General features: G+C 43.4%; 1 protein-coding gene across 1 annotated transcript; it reads right to left on the bottom strand.

Moving 5' to 3' along the window:
* Nucleotides 1-3,878: 3,878 nt before the first annotated feature.
* P2RY1 (purinergic receptor P2Y1) lies at nt 3,879-18,639 on the bottom strand. The gene is made up of 2 exons (XM_061637089.1): nt 18,390-18,639; nt 3,879-13,111 (listed from the first exon to the last, which is right to left on the bottom strand). Exon 2 carries the CDS (start codon nt 13,052-13,054, stop codon nt 11,960-11,962), a length of 1,095 nt encoding a protein of 364 aa, XP_061493073.1. The 5' UTR covers nt 13,055-13,111; nt 18,390-18,639; the 3' UTR covers nt 3,879-11,959.
* Nucleotides 18,640-18,967: the final 328 nt, after the last annotated feature.

Here is an 18,967-nt window from a genome sequence, read left to right as displayed (position 1 = left end):
TTTAACATCTATATAAAACCGCTGGGAGCTATCATCAGGAGTTTTGGGCTGCGGTGTCACCAATATGCTGATGACACGCAGCTCTACCTCTCCTTTAAATCCTCACCGGAGTTGGCTGTGGAGACCTTGTCCAAGTGCCTGGAATCCGTGAGTGGGTGGATGGGAAGGAACAGGCTGAAGCTCAATCCTGATAAGACCGAGGTGCTGCTTGTGGGTGACAGGGGAAGGTTGGGTGTTGTTGACCTGAAGCTTAATGGGGTGAGTTTACCCCTGAAGGATTAGGTCCGCAGCCTCGGGGTTGTTCTTGATTCCAAGCTGTCCATGGAGGCTCAGATTTCGGCAGTGAGCCGGGCAGCTTGGTATCAACTACACCTCATATGAAGACTGCAACCCTACCTCCCTATTCATCAGCTCCCACTGGTAGTACATGCCCTGGTCACCTCTCGATTGGACTACTGCAATGCGCTCTACGTGGGATTACCCTTGAAAACGGTCCGGAAACTACAACTGGTGCAGAATGCGGCGGCTCGGTTGCTTACAAACAGCCGCCGCCGCGATCACATCACACCAGTGTTATTTCATCTCCATTGGCTTCCAGTTGTTTTCCGGGCCCAATTCAAGGTGTTGGTGCTAACCTTTAAATCCCTATACGGTCTCGGCCCAGTTTACCTGAAGCAGCACCTCCAGTACCACCAATTAAGCTGCCCGACTAGATCAGCCACGCAGGGCCTTCTCTCAGTCCCACCAACGAAAACAGCTAGGTTGGTGGGGACTAGAGAGAGGGCATTTTCAGTGGCGGCCCCCACTCTCTGGAACTCCCTCCCATTTGATCTCCGCCATGCCCCTTCCCTGGATACATTTCGCCGAGCTTTAAAAACTTGGCTCTTTGGACAGGCCTTTGGGATCTCCGGGGTGGGCTAATTTTTCTGTGATTGTTTATTGTTCTGTGACAATTGTTTATTGATTGCCCTACATAATTTTACGGCTGCATTAGTGTTGACTGCATTGTATTTTATTCTGTTTTTATATTGTGTTTTATTGAATTTTATATGTACGTCGCCTAGAGTGGCTTCGGCCAGATAGGCGACACAAAAATTAAATTTATTATTATTATTATTTATTATAGCCTATCTCTTCAATGCAAAGCAGTTAAAAATGAAGACATTTTCATTTTGCTTCTATTTGCTAAAAATCCTGATTCATTTTTAACTATTAAAACAAATGAAAGGAAGGAAGGCTCATTTGTTCATTTTTAAAATGAATGCACACTCCTAGCATGCATATTAACAAGAAGAAGAGATTTTTAAACAGGATACTTGTCCACAGTTGTTTAATATATTAAGTGGAATGTACAGGGACCCATACACATATCATCTTCCTTATGTGACACTTTTTGCATAGTGATAAGAAAGGAAAATGTTTATCTCCATCCTCCAAGTGCAGGACAGCTACTGTCAACAATCATCATGGGAGGAAGGGATTGTGTGAAAACAGTCCTGCACTACAGTATGCTCTGAGCTTCACCACAATTGTAAGTATAAAATGTTGACTTCTATAGATAGTAGTCCTCAGTGCCACTACTATCCAAATAAATAGGTCAGGTCAGTAGCAGCCATTGAGTTAAATGACATAATTGATAGTCTTGGCTAGTGACTGATTCACTTGTCTGAAATGGAGGGGTTTCAAATCAATATTGTTCAAACACCTGCCAGTTCCTCCTATTTTTATATCCCTACCTCCATGGCGCAGAGTGGTAAACGGCGGTAACGCAGCTGAAGCTCTGCTCACGGCCGGAGTTCGATTCCAACGAAAGGAGGAAGTCGAATCTCCGGTAAAAGGGTTTGAGGTTCACTCAGCCTTCCATCCATCCGTGGTCGGTAAAATGAGTACCCGGCATATGCTGGGGGGTAAAGAAAGGCCGGGGACAGAACTGGCAATCCCACCCGATATATATGGTCTGCCTAGTAAACGTCGCAAGACGTCACCCTAAGAGTCAGAAATGACTCGCACTACAAGTGCGGGGACACCTTTACCTTTTTACCTTCTAAAATTGAACTTGCAAAATGTATATTCCTGTCTCAAGGCAAATAGTTTGATTTTAATTTTCTTTAATAATGCAGCAGTCAACAAATCAGTGTACCATCACTTTATTGGATCTTATTTACTCTTTAAGTAGCTCAGTACAATACTAGTGACTCTTGTGGAAGCAGTGCAGTTCTAGTGTCACTAAAACATTACAAGATGCTATTGGCATGCCTTATACAAATACTGCATGCAACCAACACAGTGCTTTATACAAAAATGGACAGCCTTTTTTTTAATTCATGAGAGCTATGCACAGTTAGTTGTTGTTTCTCCCTAAAAGACTACTAGTTTCAATCCACAACAGAACCTGAGAAGCTTAAATATCAAGTAACACTGTCTCTTTAGGCAAATAAAATCAAATGGCACTGTTATCCACAAATAAATCTTGAGTTACAGAATGGTAGAAAAATAAAACATTTTCACATATATACTAGAAACACACTGTAACGTCCAAATTTGCAAAACATTTAGCACATAAATCACACTTTTTTCTTCCTTCATATTTGTTTGAAATGATGCTAATTTAAAAAAATACAGCCCAGATGTTATATTTCTTAACAGATACAGTCTGAGAAACTAAATGGTTACTGGTGATTAAAAACATCCAGGCAGAGTTCCTAGAACCAGCTACTCCTTGTGTACCACTGCAAAGGAAATCACCTATATGGAGAGACCCCATCATTTCAGGATTACGGCAAGGAAGTTAAAACTTAATATAACAAAAGTAAGAGCAATGTAATATTCCCAGCCAAGCCATTGTGCTGCAGTTTAGGGCATTTTAGTGTCTTCCATATACCTTTGTTTGGACAGCTAAATTGTGCTCTTTGTTTATGTGTGGGAAACTCCACTCCGCACCAAATGCTTTTGCACATGAGGCAGCATGCTCTAGAGAACGGAGCAACTATGCATTATAGTTTTATTGCTGCCTAACTGAACTTCCCTGGGCAATTTACCTTCATTTCACCTTCTTATCTGTACAGCAGACAAGATGATACCATCTGACTCAAAGGGACACGGATGTGTAACCTGTTCTATGAATGCAAGGGATTCATATTGTTACAGCTCTCTTCCATATCACTGAGGCTAAGGCAAACAAATGAGGTTTCAGATACTTTGCTCACTGATGTAGAATAAGATGCCTGGATACCAAGATACTGGAAAGCAGAATTTCGCCCATGGGGTAGGGTATTGCTCTGCCATAAAACTCCAGTCAAGGCACTAATCTGAGAACAGACAATATCTCATTTCAATTGTTTTTATTGGAAATTGTGCAATTACTGTAGTTCTTTTAGAGTATGAAGTGCTTTATAATGATAATTTCTTTTTATTATTATTATTTAATTTGTTAGTCGCCTCATATCTAGTGATCTCTAGGCGACTAACAACAAGGCTGTGATGTGGGCTAGCAGGAGAGGGAGCGCATCAAGACTTCCAGTGACAGAAGAGGTATTTGAACTTGAGTCTTGTGCATTCAAATTCACCACAAAATGCCATTACACATCTCTTCTCTATCCTCATTAGCACAACTGACTATCACACCAAGCTAAACATGACTTGGATGCAACACATCTCCTATGGGATCCTGCAGTCTCAAATAGGTAAACTCCCCCAAACCCCAATTTTACTTAGGGCAAGTGCACATGTAATGGAGAAGGATTTCTCCCCGCCCCCTTCCCGATATGAATTTTCTGACAAAGTTTGTATATGTGCACCAGAAAAATTTCTGATGTTTTAGAATAGGGGTGGGGAACTTTCAGCCCCAGAGCCTAATTAGCCCCCCCCAGCCCTCCCCATTTGGCCCACGAGGCCATTTTAGCCAAGCCACACTCACCTGCACCACACCTGATATTATATATAGCATCAGGTGTGGGGCAGGTAAAAACCTCGCTCAGCCGAAAGGATGTTTGTAGCTACCGCAGATCAGCAGACTCTTCCCTGATAGAGTCACAGGACACAGACATTTTAAACCACTATTCCGATACACAAGAGAGTCTTCCCCCAAATTCAGTGGATATTACTCAAGGAATATCCAGTGTTATGTGGTTTTTCTAATTGCTTTTGTGCTTTGTGGATTATATTTAAATAGATCAATCTGTTAAATTAGCTACCTTTGATGTATGATGCTAGATGGTAGCAAACAGTGAGACTTTTCATTTTTATAGAACAAATCTGAATGCTTATTTCATCTACAAGTTAAAAACCAAGCACACCCAGGATATTTGCAAATATTGAAGTTCACTGTGTACTTTCATTCTGGCTCTGCATTCCAATTAATTACATTTCAAATGCAAAAAAAGAAGCATGAATTCAAACTATTGAACTTTCTCAAATAATCACCAGTTCATCCATGCTACATTTCTTATAAATGTTTAAATTTGTGTTGCATATTCCCCCAACAGCATGAAAGCATAACAAATGTTTAAGATGCCTCTATGGGATTCACCTCTATATGTGTCAGTGTTGTTCACTTTATCCTTTAAGAATATTTGCATCTCAGCATCCAAGTTGTATTTTGGAAATTATGTGCACGGATATTAAGACAGAAAAAGGGCTTCTGAAAGAGAGTCTTACAAAATCAATTAAAGGAATATCTACGCAACAAACATTCATCCCCAAAGACTCTTGGGAACTTTAGTATGGGTTAGCTGAGAATTCTCAGTTGGAGAGCCCTAACTCCTCTTTGCAGAACTGCAGTCCCCAAGGTTACCTGGAGAGAGGCAACAGTCATTTAATGAGCATAAAGCCCTCTTCATGTATTTAAGAATGTAGGTGGGCATAAAATGTGTAGGGGAGTAGGCATGCTCTAACCAAGTAGTTCTCAAACTTTTTTTCTCATGGACTACTTGAAAATTGCTAGGGTCTTGGCAGGCCACTTAAACCATTTTTCTGCCTGTTGTTGTAATTGTAATGTTCAGGGTAGATGCTGTATGATTTTAAATTTTAATTGTATTGCTTTTTATTTCAAAGAATTAAAATTGTAATACAATCAAATACATCAGAAGAAGTAAAAGAAGCAATCCAAATACAATTAAAAATCAACATGAATATTTAATACGGACATGCTATGGGCCAACTGCATGAAGTCGCACAACATTGGTGGTCCACGGACCATGGTTTGGGAACCCTGCTCTAGTTATACCCCAAATGTCCTCTCATGCACTGGGCACACCTGCTTCACTCCCAACTTTCCTGCATTGAACAGAAAGGACTGAAGGGAGGTTTCTAACCGTATTCAGGAGAATATGCTTAGAAGGTCTTTGCAACTGGGAACCCTGATAGTGCAGAAAGGTTCATCCAGCCGATTGCACATAATTGCTCTTTCGGACCTTTCTGCTCAATGCAAGAAGGTCAGGATGAAGTGGTCAGAGAAGGCACATTGGGGATGGACAAGCACATGCATGCCCTCTCCTACATGCTTGATGCTTGCCCACACATGTTCATTTGAACGCATGAATCTGTGGTGTAGATCTGTCTTCAAAAATCAGGAAAATAAAAATGTTTCCTTCCTCATGTGGCTAGTCTTTAGAGCAGGGGTAGAGAACCTGTGGCTTTCCAGATGTTGTTGGAGTCCATCTCCCACTAGCCACAGCCAGCATGGCCAGTGTTTAGGACTGATGGGAGTTGTAGCCCAGCAACATCTGGAGGGGCACAGGCCATCCCCACCCCTACTCTAAAGGATGTTTTGGGGGTGCTGTATAGAAAGAGGAGGTCTCATGACCCTGTTTCATATTTGTGGGTGAGAAAAAGAAGGTAGGGGATTGGATTATTTCTTTAAAAAGAAACATTTAGCAAGACTGGTGTTAAGCTTTGGCATCTTTGGGCATCTACAATGGCTCACACCCCACCACCACCCCTGGGAGCCTCCTGATGTCGCTGCTTCTCCTCGCTGCAGTTGTTTCCAGTTCACCTGCTCTGAGCAGTGGAGGATGGTCCATTAGGCTGTGTGCACCAAGATCAGTCTATTCAATCAGCACCCATTTGCCTACCTCCTTACTTATGATCAGTCTATGGGTAGCACTGCCTGTCAGTCTCCTCCTCAGTCTTGCTGTATTTTAAAATTCAGCAGGAAGGAGAATGAGCCCCAAACCCAGAATTAGTTAGCTCTGCCTCTCGTTGGTTATGACCCTGTCATTTGCTTTGGCTCCACCTACTGGCGGCCTCCCTGCATTTTGCCCTACCAGTCCCAACGGGCAGCAGCCCCCATTGCTTCTGAGTGAATGAGCAGTGACAGCACGTGAGGAAAACAGAGCAGCTGCTAGTGCTTATCCCTCCCACTGGTCAGCACAGTGCATTGGGCTTAGAGGGAGAAGACAAGGAAATACTGGGTGACCACACCTAACAGTGACAGTACATTAGGCACAGGCTTTAAAACTGATAATAATAGGAAGGATAAATAGGTGACATGGGAGATGGGCAATAGGACACCTTGCAAAATAGTGGGACTTCTCCCATCACTTAGTACCCCAGAAGAAGGCGCATTTTGCCTCTGCATTACATTTTATTTTGTGGCCCGGAGGAAATCACTGTCCCTGGCCTCAACCAAAGCTAATTCAAAAGATAGTTGTAAAGAGAAGCGAGGTAAGAATTATAAAGCACTTCCTGATGTCAGAAAGAACTGCAGGACTAAGTAATAATAAATGGTCAAAAGAAAATATTGGGCACCTGATTTCATGGGCATCTAAAAAATTATTATTGGCACCCTGGATTCTGAAATAGTTTTGCTCTGGTGATAATGTGAAGTAGAAGAATATTAAGTCTCAGTAGTAACCCTCTTTGTGGCATCTCCAGGGAGGACCTTAGGATCTGCCAAACTCTACATACTGGTGCACAGAAGAGATTTTGATTTCTTTTAATTGACCTGCATTGTATCAGAAGTTCTTTCTGAAACTCAATGGGATACCGGAAATGAAATTCTAATATGGCAAAGGTGAGAAATGACTTTTAATAAGAAAGCAAAAAGTGCTCCTATATATACAGATATTTCTAGACAGGTGAAACATATCATATTTCTGGAGAAGTCTGTATCCTGTCCTATAAAAAGATAACTTTTTGTTTCTATGTAACTTCCATATGTTAAAAGGTCTTCAAAATGATCTATGCCATCAATATACAGTTGTAGATTTTAAGGACAGAGGCCCCAATTGGGAGACCATCACGTTCAACATTAGGCTACTGGATCAGAGGATTTCCCAGTATGTATCTGCACAGATTGGGGTGTCAGTTTTGATGGCTTACATTTGGTAGAGGGGAACCAGATTCAGTCCTGTAACCCCAAATAGGTGATTGGTGCTTTTAACGGATGGAGCACTTGGTACTGGATTCAAGGATCCTGCAAGCATCCATACAACCCCCATGACTCATGAAGGGCCTGGTCCAAAAGAGGCTCCATAAATTAAAACCTGCCTCCACATGAGAAGCACATGTGCTGGATTGGGACTCTAATGTACAAATAATGAACAAGTGTGATTTAGAACAGGACAAAACCAATATATTTTGCTGGATTTGTATGTGGGGAGAATTAACAGATTATGAAAATTTTACATGCAGCATCCATTAATTTAATTGCATGGAGCAAGAAAAATGAACAGGATACAGAATTACATGAAAGTTAGCTGAATGTAAAAATGTAGCAAAAGAAAGTCATGTCAATGGGTAAAAAATCCATCCCATCATTCTGCTCTTAATTCAATTGCCTTCCCCAGCAAGGCATGCCTCAGTTAAATTTGCTTTAAGAGAAATAGCTAATGGTACAAGGTTCTCACTGACACAGGGAAAGGTTCTTTGTATTCCCCGATACTCTCACAGAGCTTTAATCTACCCAGCTAATCACAAGAGGATAATTAATTTAAAAGAGAACTGTCATTTATTTACCGTTCCAAATATTCTTGGCTTTTTACTTCCCCCCCCCAAATGCTTGTTAAGCATTAGCTTGATCTGCATACATATCAACATTTGAGCAGAAGCCTTATACAACTTTAATTTATCATTTCTTATAAAATAAAACAAGAGATTTTATATTGCAATCCTATGCATGTTTACTTAGCACTGCAGTTAAGTCTCGTTGGGTCCAATAGGGCTTACTCCATTGCAACCTTAATGATGCATGTCATTGCCCCTTAGCTTAATAATGCCCAATACAGAATTTAGTGTAGAAGGAAGAAGCATTCTGAATATGCAAGACAGTACTGTTGGTTTGCCACTGCTTTCTCCTTTAAATAAGTTAAATAAATAGGTTTTGCAGGTTCAGTAGAGTTTTCATTTATGCGTTTAAGCTGATTTGTAATTCTGCCATTATTTAGAGCAATCCTCTTTCTGTTCATAGCCTTTGGAAATTAATAAGCAAGATATACATAGATTATTGTTACCTCTCCTGTAAAGCATGGGCTTCTGTTAGGATTTGCTAAAGCTACTGATGGGATTACGTATCTTCAATTTTCAGATACATTGTGGTAAATTAAATGGAAGTAAATAAGGCTTTATTTTCAGAACAAACCGTTTTGTATTTGGAATCCTACAAGTGTAGACTGGCTCATTCATCAACAGGGAGCTTACGTGATCTCCTGTTTTTGGCCGACTTCAAAAGATCCCATCCATTGTCTTTTTCTTATCCACAATGTTCCTTTCTGTCCCATCAGTCACACCTGTGTCCCACCTTGACAGGTCCCAACATGCATGTATGAATGTTTGAATAGGATATACGTGTATAAAACCCAGTGTGCACAAGTCCAAATTGCATGGCTGATTCCTCCTCACATGTCCACACACAAAATCCGGAGCTCAACTATGCAAGTTGAGCCTGGATTTGACACACAGCCACCTTAGTTATTCTCAGAGCTTGGAAAAGTTACTTTTTTGAACTACAACTCCCACCAGCCCAATCCAGTGGCCATGCTGGCTGGGGCTGATGGGAGTCGTAGTTCAAAAAAGTAACTTTTCCAAGTTCTGGTTATTCTGCACTTATTCTTTGAATGTGTGCCTCATTTTTCTGCATCAAGCACCCAAGGTGTCTAACAGAAATAAGATGCAATTACACAGTAAAAGCCACACAAAATAAAAACCACAAGTAAAACACCAACAAATTAAAAACAAATGACAGCAGAGAAAAACAACACGAGCAAGTTAAAAGCAAGAGCAGCCAACTTAAAGACAAACGATCAGCAGCAGAGATAGAGCACCTCAAACAGTTAAAAGCCTGTCTTAATAGAAGCCCGTCTTTACCTCTCACTGGAAGGCTAATAATTGAGAGGAGGCTAAGACAGAAGGGAGGGAGTTCCAAAACATAGAGACACACACTAGGCTCCTTCACATGTCACACTGAATGCAGATATAAGCACTCTCTACAAGTGCTTGTGTGAAAGAATGTCCACTTGTTGATTTGTACAGCTCAGCTATTGAGGACACCAACTGTACCCCCATTGAATGTTACATGTGAATCCCTGCACAAGTGTACAGCTCAACTTTTTGTGCATACCCAGATGGTACACTCATTGAATACAACATGTGAACATCCCTACTGAGAGGGCCTTTTCTCAGATCTTCACCAAATGCACCCCAGATGTGGGCAGAACATAAGCCCGTGTTGAGTGTTCAAAGACATGTGATGATAATTACGTAAGGGAGAAGAGCAGAGCTGCTCCCTTTGCTACTGCTATTCTGCCCTGACCTGTCTCCAATACTGTCCACAGGCTGAAGGTCTGTCCACATGGGGAGACCTGGTGAACATTGAAAGCTGCTTTATACTGAGTCAGACCATTGGTCCATCTAGCTTAGTATTGCCTACATTGATGGGCAGTATCCTGAGTTTCAGACGGGTGTCCCATCCCTACCTGGAGGTGCTGGGGATTGAACCTGGGATCTTCTGCATGCAAAACAGATTCTCTGCCACTGAGCTATGGCCCTTCCTCAATGAGCAGGCTATCTTGTGAGCTGGAACCCTGGGTACATGCTCACAGACTCAGCCTACACAAGTCCGTCAGGGAGCTCCGCGGTAGATGTAACCTCAACTTGTGGACAGCCTTGGTGACTGCTTCCTATTGTCTTAATTCAATCATCATCTCCACATGAGGAAATCTGTGGGATGATGAATCAATCTCACTTCCCAACCAGACACAGGGAGAAGGTAGGGCAGGGTATAATCCAGCCAAGTCTTTTTTTAATCTGGTGCAATTTTTTTTATACATTTAGATGAGGCACTTTTTCCCCACAGTGAAAATTAATGACAGTTTCTTAGGAAGAAGAAACACTACAGAAGTAACACATGCCTGAGAAACTGCTATTGTCACACAAAGTGCTGCATGTTAAAAAAAATTAAGGCTAAAAAATAAATGCACTTCATGTTTACAAAAATACAGGTGTTGCCAATTAGATACGTTAATTTATTTTGCCTATTGGAGAATTTACACCAATTCCTAAACTAGACAATGATCCAAGGGGGTTAACTGTTAAGAAGAAGCTGCAACTTCTACATAAATATGGAGCTTTTGGCTACATTTACTGTAGTTATAGGTTTTTAAACACTTCAAGGACCATGCCATGAAAATAACACAGTGTTATTTCTATATATTTAATATCTCTCTCTATAACATCAGCCTTATGATTATTATTAAGGGGAGTGGGGCTTCACATTTTCAGTAATGGCCTCCCTTACTGTATACTATCTATATATGATATCACTGATGGGCTATTCAAAGAACATTCAGGCATGTGGTGGCCATGGTCAAACCACATCAAAAGCCCGCATAAGGTAGCCCCAGCCTGTGCCAAGCTGGCTGTTGCATCCATCAGCACAGATAGGATTTCAGTTTCAGTTCATATTGGGCGGTTTTTCTTTGTTTCCCAACACGTGCTGAAAACTGAATCCTGCATGTGGTGATGGGTGAACACTAGCAGATTGTCACAGGCTGGGAGCCACTCTGCCCAGCAGTTTCCCATGAATACTACATGGCCAGATGGCTCTCTACATGAACCCAGATTTAAGAGAGAAAATATTATTAGCTTCAATAGGCCAATTTGCTAGGATCACAAAATAATTGTCAACAGACTATTAGTAACTTGTGGCCTTTGTTTCAATGTGCTTTCAACAGTGTTTGAGAGGGACACCAGGAACATATGTATATATCCAGAAATCCTGCAGTGAGGGAGCTTATCAGGATATTCAGGAAAGGAGGAGGGGTACCTGAAGCCAATACCAAACAAATTCAAGTCATCTAATATGCTTCAACCTTATTTAATTATGAAGCAAATTTCAACTTTAATAAAATAAAGCACCAAGCTTAGAGCAGGCTCACTTCTTATTGATCAGCTGCATAGAATGCTGTTGGATTCTTGGTATCTCTGTAAATCAAATGGATGGATATTTTGTTGTTGATTATGTTTTCAGTAAAATCTCAACATTCAGGGAGGGGGTTTGCAATATCCCTGACTGGGGCTGGTTCCCTATATACTTTGTCCTTCCCAGAGCCCCAGCAATGCAGAAACAGGAGAGAAATAGTGAAAGAAGAGGGCCTTACAAAAAGATTTACCTTCCTCATACTATTAAGTCAAGGAGATGTTTTCTCTGAGGCTCTTGCATTGTATGTACCATATGTACCAGACTATCAGATAAATTAATCTTTTAGACAGGTAAGGGCAAAAACGGAAACTTCCCATATTGTTTTCCATTTAATTTTTTTAAAAAAATTGACACTTACTTTCCTTAAGTTCTTCCTAGGCTCATAGAGCATGTTTTTTAAAAAAGCAAAAACAAAAAGCATAAGTTGTCCACTTGTTACATTTTCTTGAAAATGCACAAAATTAGAGTCTTATAGGGGTTAAAAATGAAGGTCATGGATAAGGGGATGGGAAAAGAGTGTTTGCTTGCAAAAACAAAAATTATTCACAAGCTTGTGTCTCCATTCTGTTTACACTCAGCTAAAATACTGAGAGTCATATCCTCACTTTTGGATTGCACGTTCAGCTCACTTCGTCTCGAGGCTTTCCTGGTTGCTCTTGAGAGCCGTCTTCGAAACGTGTCTCCAGCCAAAAAATACAGAATAGGATCCACACAGCTGTTGAGGCTCGCTAGCCCCCGAGTGACTTGGTAAGTGGCATAAACCCTGTTGTTAAAGGCACACATCTCTGGAGTCTGAAAATCCAGCCTGGCTCGTAGATTCAAGTTTTTCATCACATGAAAAGGGAGGTAAGACACAGCAAACACTGCCAACACTATAATAACCAGGTAAATCGATTTCCTCCTGAGCGGGGAATTGTCTAAATCTTTGTAAATCAGTGCTTTCACTATTAATCCATAGCAACCCAGGATCAGTATGAATGGGATGCAAAACAAGAAGACAGTGGTGCACATGCTGTAAATGAAGTAGCTTCGCAGATAATTATCTACCGTTGTGTCATAGCAAGCCATGGTTTTGACTTTCCTTTCCTCAGTCCCGGAGTAGAAGAAGATGGGAGAAATCCCAGCAACCACAACCACCCAGACCAGGGTGCTGATGTAAACCGCATTCTTTTTTTTCAGCCGCCCCAGTGATTTTAAGGGATAAACGACACCCGTGTACCTGTGCACGCTGATGCAAGTGAGGAACAAGATGCTTCCATACAGATTGACGTGGAAGATGAACCTCTGGAGCTTGCACATGAAGTCTCCGAAGATCCAGTCGGTTTGATTGAAGTAATAGAAGATCAGTGCAGGAAGAGTCAGGACATACAAGAAGTCAGCTAGGGCCAGGTTGAACATGTAAACAGAAATGCCACTCCAAGGCCTCATGTGGAAGATAAACATCCAAATTGCCACACTGTTGCCCAGAAATCCAGTGATGAAGACTACGATGTAGACTGCAGGCAGGTAATAGAACTGAAAGCCGGTTTTGGTCAGCGAACACTTACTGGTGTCATTGCTTGATGTCCATCCGCTGCTAGCCAGCGAGTGGTTTTCTGTCATGTTCAGAACGGCGGTCAGGAGGTCAACTTCAGTCATGGTTTCTCCAACACAGTCATATAAATGGATCTGGAGGCCCAGTATCAACAAGTGTCCCTGGGAAAACAAAAAAAGTATTAAAGCTTCAGCGCTAAAAACACAAACAGAGCAAAAGACATGGCTTAGGACCACAATACCTGATGGAACGCATCTCCCGACATGAACCCACCCGTACACTACGCTCAGCATCCAAGGCCCTCCTCCGGGTGCCTACTCCGAGGGAAGCTTGTAGGATGGCAACAAGGGAGAGGGCCTTCTCAGTGGTGGCCCCCAAATTATGGAATGATGTGTGTGACGAGATGCACCTGGCGCCAACACTGTTATCTTTTCGGCACCAGGTCAAGACTTTCCTCTTCTCCCAGGCATTTTAGCATGTGTTTTAAAATTGTTTTAAAATTGTGTTTTTAAATTGTTTTTTGTGTTTAAAATTTGTATATTTGTTTTTAATGTTTTTAATTGCTGTAAACCGCCCAGAGAGCTTTGGCTATGGGGCAGTATATAAATGTAATAAATAAATAAATAAAGACCCAACCTCCTCTTAGTGAGCCTGTTTGGACAATCGTATCCAAATCGTATCGTATTCACAAGCTTTTTGCTCACCCAAGCAGCATCTCATCTCCTCTGTCTCAAGCCACAATTAAACCAGAAAACCTCTAATTAACCAATGTTTTCTGGTTCATCTGGGGAACTACGATTACTGGCATCAGAACAAGCCAAGGTATTAAACCATAGACAGACACCATTGTCCCCTCCAGATGTTGTGTACTACAACCCCCATCATCCCTGACCATTGGATAGGCTGGCCAGGGCTGATGGGAGTTGTAGTCCACAACATTTCGAGGGCACCTTGTTACCTATCCCTGTCTTAAACGAATGTTATTACAAAACAGGAGACTATGGCTAATTAGAGACTTCCTGGTTTTAATGGTGACTCACGGAAAAGGAAGGAACAAAAAGGCTGAGAGTACGGGCGGAAGACCAGTGCATATCTCCACTCAACAAGCCAAAATATGACTGTAAGCCTGTAGCCACTGTTTTCACTTCAAGCAGATCCACAGAACTGTTTTTTCCACAAGAGGGTTAATTGATCATAGGAAACTGCCCTCTTGTGGGAAAACAGTTGTGTGGATCTGCTCAAATCCATCTAGCTCAGTATTGTCTGCGCTGACTGGCAGCAGCCTGCCTGGGTTTCAGGCAGGAGTATTTCCCAGCCTTATCTGGAAATGCCAGGGATTGAACCTGGGACCTTCTGCATGCAAGACGGATGCTCTAGCGCTGAGCTATGGCCCTTTCCCGCAGTGACTCTTCCATCGGTTTACTCTTTTGGCATGCTGGCAGTTCTTGTGGATTTGCCCAGATATGCCAGCTGGTCACCGCCCACCCTCCACAGATGTGCAAACAGGCTCTTCCACACCATTACTCCAGAACTGGCTTGCTAGGTGCGGCAGGGCTGCTACGTTTAGCTTCCTGGCAGGTACTGGATTGGTGCTTACCACTGAGCTCCACACCTTCTCGCCCCTCTCCCCGCTCCCGGTAAACACCAGCGACTCACCTGCCAAGCAGCCGCGGCATCCCAGCGACCCACGTCTGCATTACTCACAAAATATTTTCGAGCATCTCTACTCAGCTTTGTGTGTTATTTCCCTTCCTGTCATAAAAACATAGGAAGCCACCTTATGTCGAGTCAAGACCATTGGTCCCTCTACTTCAGTACTGTCTACACTGATTGCCAGCGACTCTCCAGGATTTCAGGAAGGAGCCCTCACAAGCCCTGCCTGGGGATGTTAGAAAATGAACATGGGATCTTCTTGAAGGCAAAGCAAACGCAAATGCACTGAGTTATAGCCCTTCCCCCCCATGCAATGTTTTTATTTATTCCTAAATTGTCTTACCTGTCCTTCAGTTCCCAGAGCAGATTACAACAACAGAATACACAATTACAAAGTGGAAAAAATGGACTGCCTTCAAGTCAATTCCGACTTATGGTGACCCCATGAATAGGGTTTTCATGGTAAGCAGTATTCAGAGGTGGTTTACCATTACCATTGGCACTTGTATTACCATTTTGTAATACAATTACAAAAGCAAATAAAATCATGACAATTATAAAACCGATCCAAATGGAACAGAATTGTATAAATCCAGCAAAAGAGGTGGGCTATCAGCAAGCAGCCAAAATCAGGAAGTAACAGCAAAGACCAAATGGGGGTTGAAAAAGAAGGGGAGGGCATTGATCTTGCAACCTTGACCTAACTGAAAACAATGTAAAAACTTCCACTGAAGTATGTGAATCAAGATTGCATCAGTGATATTGGCTGCTGTCTTTCTTTCTGCAGATTTTTTTCTCCATAAAATGAATTAGGCTGCAGTCCTAACCCACTTACCTGGGAGTAAGCATTGCTGAATTCAACAGGACTTACTCACAAGCAGACATGGTTAGGATTGTGCTATTAGTTGCATCACAAATGTATACAACACCAGTCAAAGTGGGCACCTTCAGAATTGAAATCAACTTTTTTCAGGTTCCTCTTATTTTTTGTTTGTTACATGTATATCCCACCTCTCCTTCAAGGACCTCAAGGTGGTGCACATGGTATCCCCCCTTTTCTCCTCACAATGAGCCAGTGTGGCGTAGTGGTTAGAGTGTTGGACTATGACCTGGGAGACCAGGGTTCGAATCCCCACACAGCCATGAAGCTCACTAGGTGACCTTGGGCCAGTAACCGCCTCTCAGCCTCAGAGGAGGGCAATGGTAAACCCCCTCTGAATACCGCTTACCATGAAAACCTTATTCATAGGGTTGCCATAAGTCGGGATCGACTTGGGGGGGGGGAAGGTTAAGAAATGGTGACTGGCCCAAGGCCAGCCAGTGAGTTTCATGGCTGAGTGGGGGATTTGAGGCCCTGCCTAGTCCTCATCTAACACACTAATCAATACATGAAATGAATTTCATATGCTGCTAAAATTAGTATATTAACAATTTTCTGTGCCTGCATTTTAAAGAAAAAAACCAGAAGTAATGTAAGAGAAGTATATGGTGTTAGAGCTGTCACGTCTTTAACAAAAATAATTTCCAAATAAAACAACTGGGGGGAGTGCTGGGTGGAATATTTTGAGATATCTATTAATATAAGAAAACTAAGATGGTGCACTTTTTCTGTTGTTGTTTTGCTCACTACATTGTAAGTCAAATAAATAGATCCTCAATTGGTTTACAGTGCTGAGAGAATTTTTCAAAATTGACTTTGGGGAAGAAGGAGGGAATTGTCAGGCACAATATTCCATTTCAAGATTTTCCCATTTTTTCCTCACCCTATGGAAACTGACTTTTTTTTTTACAGAAAACCCACATCAGTGGATTGCAAAGAAGATGCAGGGAGGTGGGAAAGGAGGAAAAGAAGAAGAGGCCAGGAGGCAAAGGTAGGTACAAGATGAGCCGGAGGGAATGGAGGACTTGAAAGTGAGATGAATATAAGGCACAGATGGATGAGAAATGCGATTTTTTTTTGTATTTTGATGAGAAACGACTAATTCACATTTCTCAAATCACTATGTGAATCAAGCGACAGCTATTCTTCAAAATTCACACTTCTTCAAATTTTGTGATGCTGCTCTCCAACCAAAGAATAGGTACCAAAATGCAGACATCAAGGGGAAATGTGCATAAAAATGCATATATTAGTGAAAACAAGACACAATCATGCATTATATTAGGGGAAATTGCTTCCAAAAACATGTATATTAACTCAAAACTGCATACAGAAATGTATTAGGAGAAATTCACATTAAAATACAAATTTTCATGAGGTTTTTTAAAAATATATATATTAAAAGACTGCAGAATTGAGGAGGATTGAATTTAAGAACGGAAAGATGAGAAACACGGAGAACCAAAATGGACAGGTGCTCCCCCCCCTACCTGTGGTCCTCCGGATGTTGTTGGGTTCCAACTCCCATCAGCCCCAGCCAGCATGGCCTATAGCCAGGGATGATGGCAGCTGTAGTCCCACAACATCTGGAGTGCCACAGGATTCTCATCCCTGACATAAGGGTGCAACTGGAGTGAGGGGCAGAATGCACTGGGTCCTTCCTGTACGCTTTCTGTAAGAAATGCCCAGAATATCTTATTTGCCTAGGAAAGGCTCTGGAGCCTCTTGGCTGCTACATAATATTGTATTTATATCTGTTTTCATTAGTCATTTTGTTTTATTTATTCAATTTCTTTCCCGCCCTTCCTCCCAGTAGGCGCTCAGGGCGGCTCTGAACTCATTTACTGTGCAGCAGCTGTAGAGCACGGAAGCTGTCCTATACCAAGTCAGACCAGTATTGCCAACACTGACTGGCAGTGGGCTTCCAGGGCTTCTGACTGGGGTTTCTCCCAGTCCTCCTAGCCGGAGTTGTCAGGGATTGAAACTATCTGGGACCTTCTGCCTGCAAACCAGATGCTCTGCCACTGAGTTGTGGCACTTCTAAAAAAGCACAGGAACCATCCTGATTTAACTGGTTCTCCTGTGACGCCCAACTTCACTATTCCTGCACATCAATTCGTTCGAAGCCCTAAAAGGGCGGCAAAACTGCTTCCCTTCCCAGCACCCAAAAGGCATGCAAACACGGAAGTCTTCATTTGAGTTCGTTTCCAAATCAGCTCGACCACGCTGTAACAAGTGCAACCATCTCGCAAAGGCCAGACTGCCCCTGAGCATGTACAGAGCGCCTCTCCTTTCTCCGCTCCATAACCAGCACCGTCCGCTAGGTAGCCTTCGCTTCGTTCCTTCCAGCCAGCGCTTGACTGCGCTCATGCAGACAGCCGGTTCCCTTTTTAGCCCACGACATTTGTGCCTTCCGAGTAAATACATAACGAGCGCCGCTGGGGGTGTTCTGGAACGGGACCGCCACCCCCAGGGCCACCACCTCGTTTCGGCCACCACCTGGGTTTTTGCTCCGTTGCTCAAGCCTTCCCTAGCAGGCGTTATCTCGTGTGCCACCAGCGCATCGCTTCCACTGCGCCTTGGAAGAGATCCTTGGAGGGGAGAAGGGGACACGAATGCCTTTTCCCCGAGGAGGACGAGGGAATGCCCGCACGCACCCGCCATCTCTGTGCCCAGCCTGGCATCTCAGGCACTTTCAAAAAGAAACCGAGGGGGTGAGGAAACCTGATGAAGGCGGCGGAGAGAGAAACCCATAGATACTAATTTATATAATTTATAACGCGATCGTGCTTTTCCCAGGCTCTGTCCAAGCACATGGTGGTGGTGGGGAGAATATTCAAAAGAAAAAGCTGAAGCGATCAGCTTTCAGCCACCCGCTGGAAGGAAACTTTCCGGGCGATCCTTACCTTCTGCCTTCTTCAGGGAGAGCTAGCTGGCCCCGCGGCGTCCTGGTGCTGCCGCCGCCGCCGCCGCCGCCGCCGCTTCCTTCTTCATGCCGCGGTGGTCTCTTTGCAGACCCCGGAGTGAGGCGGGAGAAGAGGACGGAGTGGGCGGCGCGGAGCATGTGCGCCCCTCAAAGCGCAGAGGAGTCCAGCGCTCCTCTTGGCGATCGCCGCCACATTCCCCCACACACCCGGGCGGGCAAAGTGCGTGCTGGCTGGCGCGGTCGGGCGAGGGAGCCGGAGGAGGAGGGCGCAAGAGGAGGCGGGAGCATTTACGGCGGCAGCGGCAGCAGCAATAACAGAGAAGCAGCCTTCCTTAGGAAGCGTCGCAGACGGGAGCGGCTCCCGGGCTCCCGCCCCCCGAAGCCCTGCCCAGCGCCGCTCGCTTCCCCGACTAAGCCGCGCGCTCCGAGGAGAAGCGGAAGGCGGAGCTGCGGCGGTCGCACGCGCTTTCTTGCGCTTCTTCGTGGGGCCTCTTAAGCAGCCCCTTGAGTGCCTGGGTGCCCGTCTGTCACGAGCTTCATCTAACCGAAGCTGAGCCC

Source organism: Rhineura floridana, chromosome 7, assembly GCF_030035675.1.
Source record: "Rhineura floridana isolate rRhiFlo1 chromosome 7, rRhiFlo1.hap2, whole genome shotgun sequence".
In the NCBI taxonomy this organism is placed as follows: Eukaryota; Metazoa; Chordata; class Lepidosauria; order Squamata; family Rhineuridae; genus Rhineura; species Rhineura floridana.
This window is presented reverse-complemented; position numbering and strand designations above follow the sequence as displayed.

What these genes read in the sequence shown, in the direction of transcription:
- P2RY1 (XM_061637089.1), bottom strand. Translation starts at nt 13,054, where the DNA reads ATGACTGAAGTTGACCTCCTGACCGCCGTTCTGAACATGACAGAAAAC.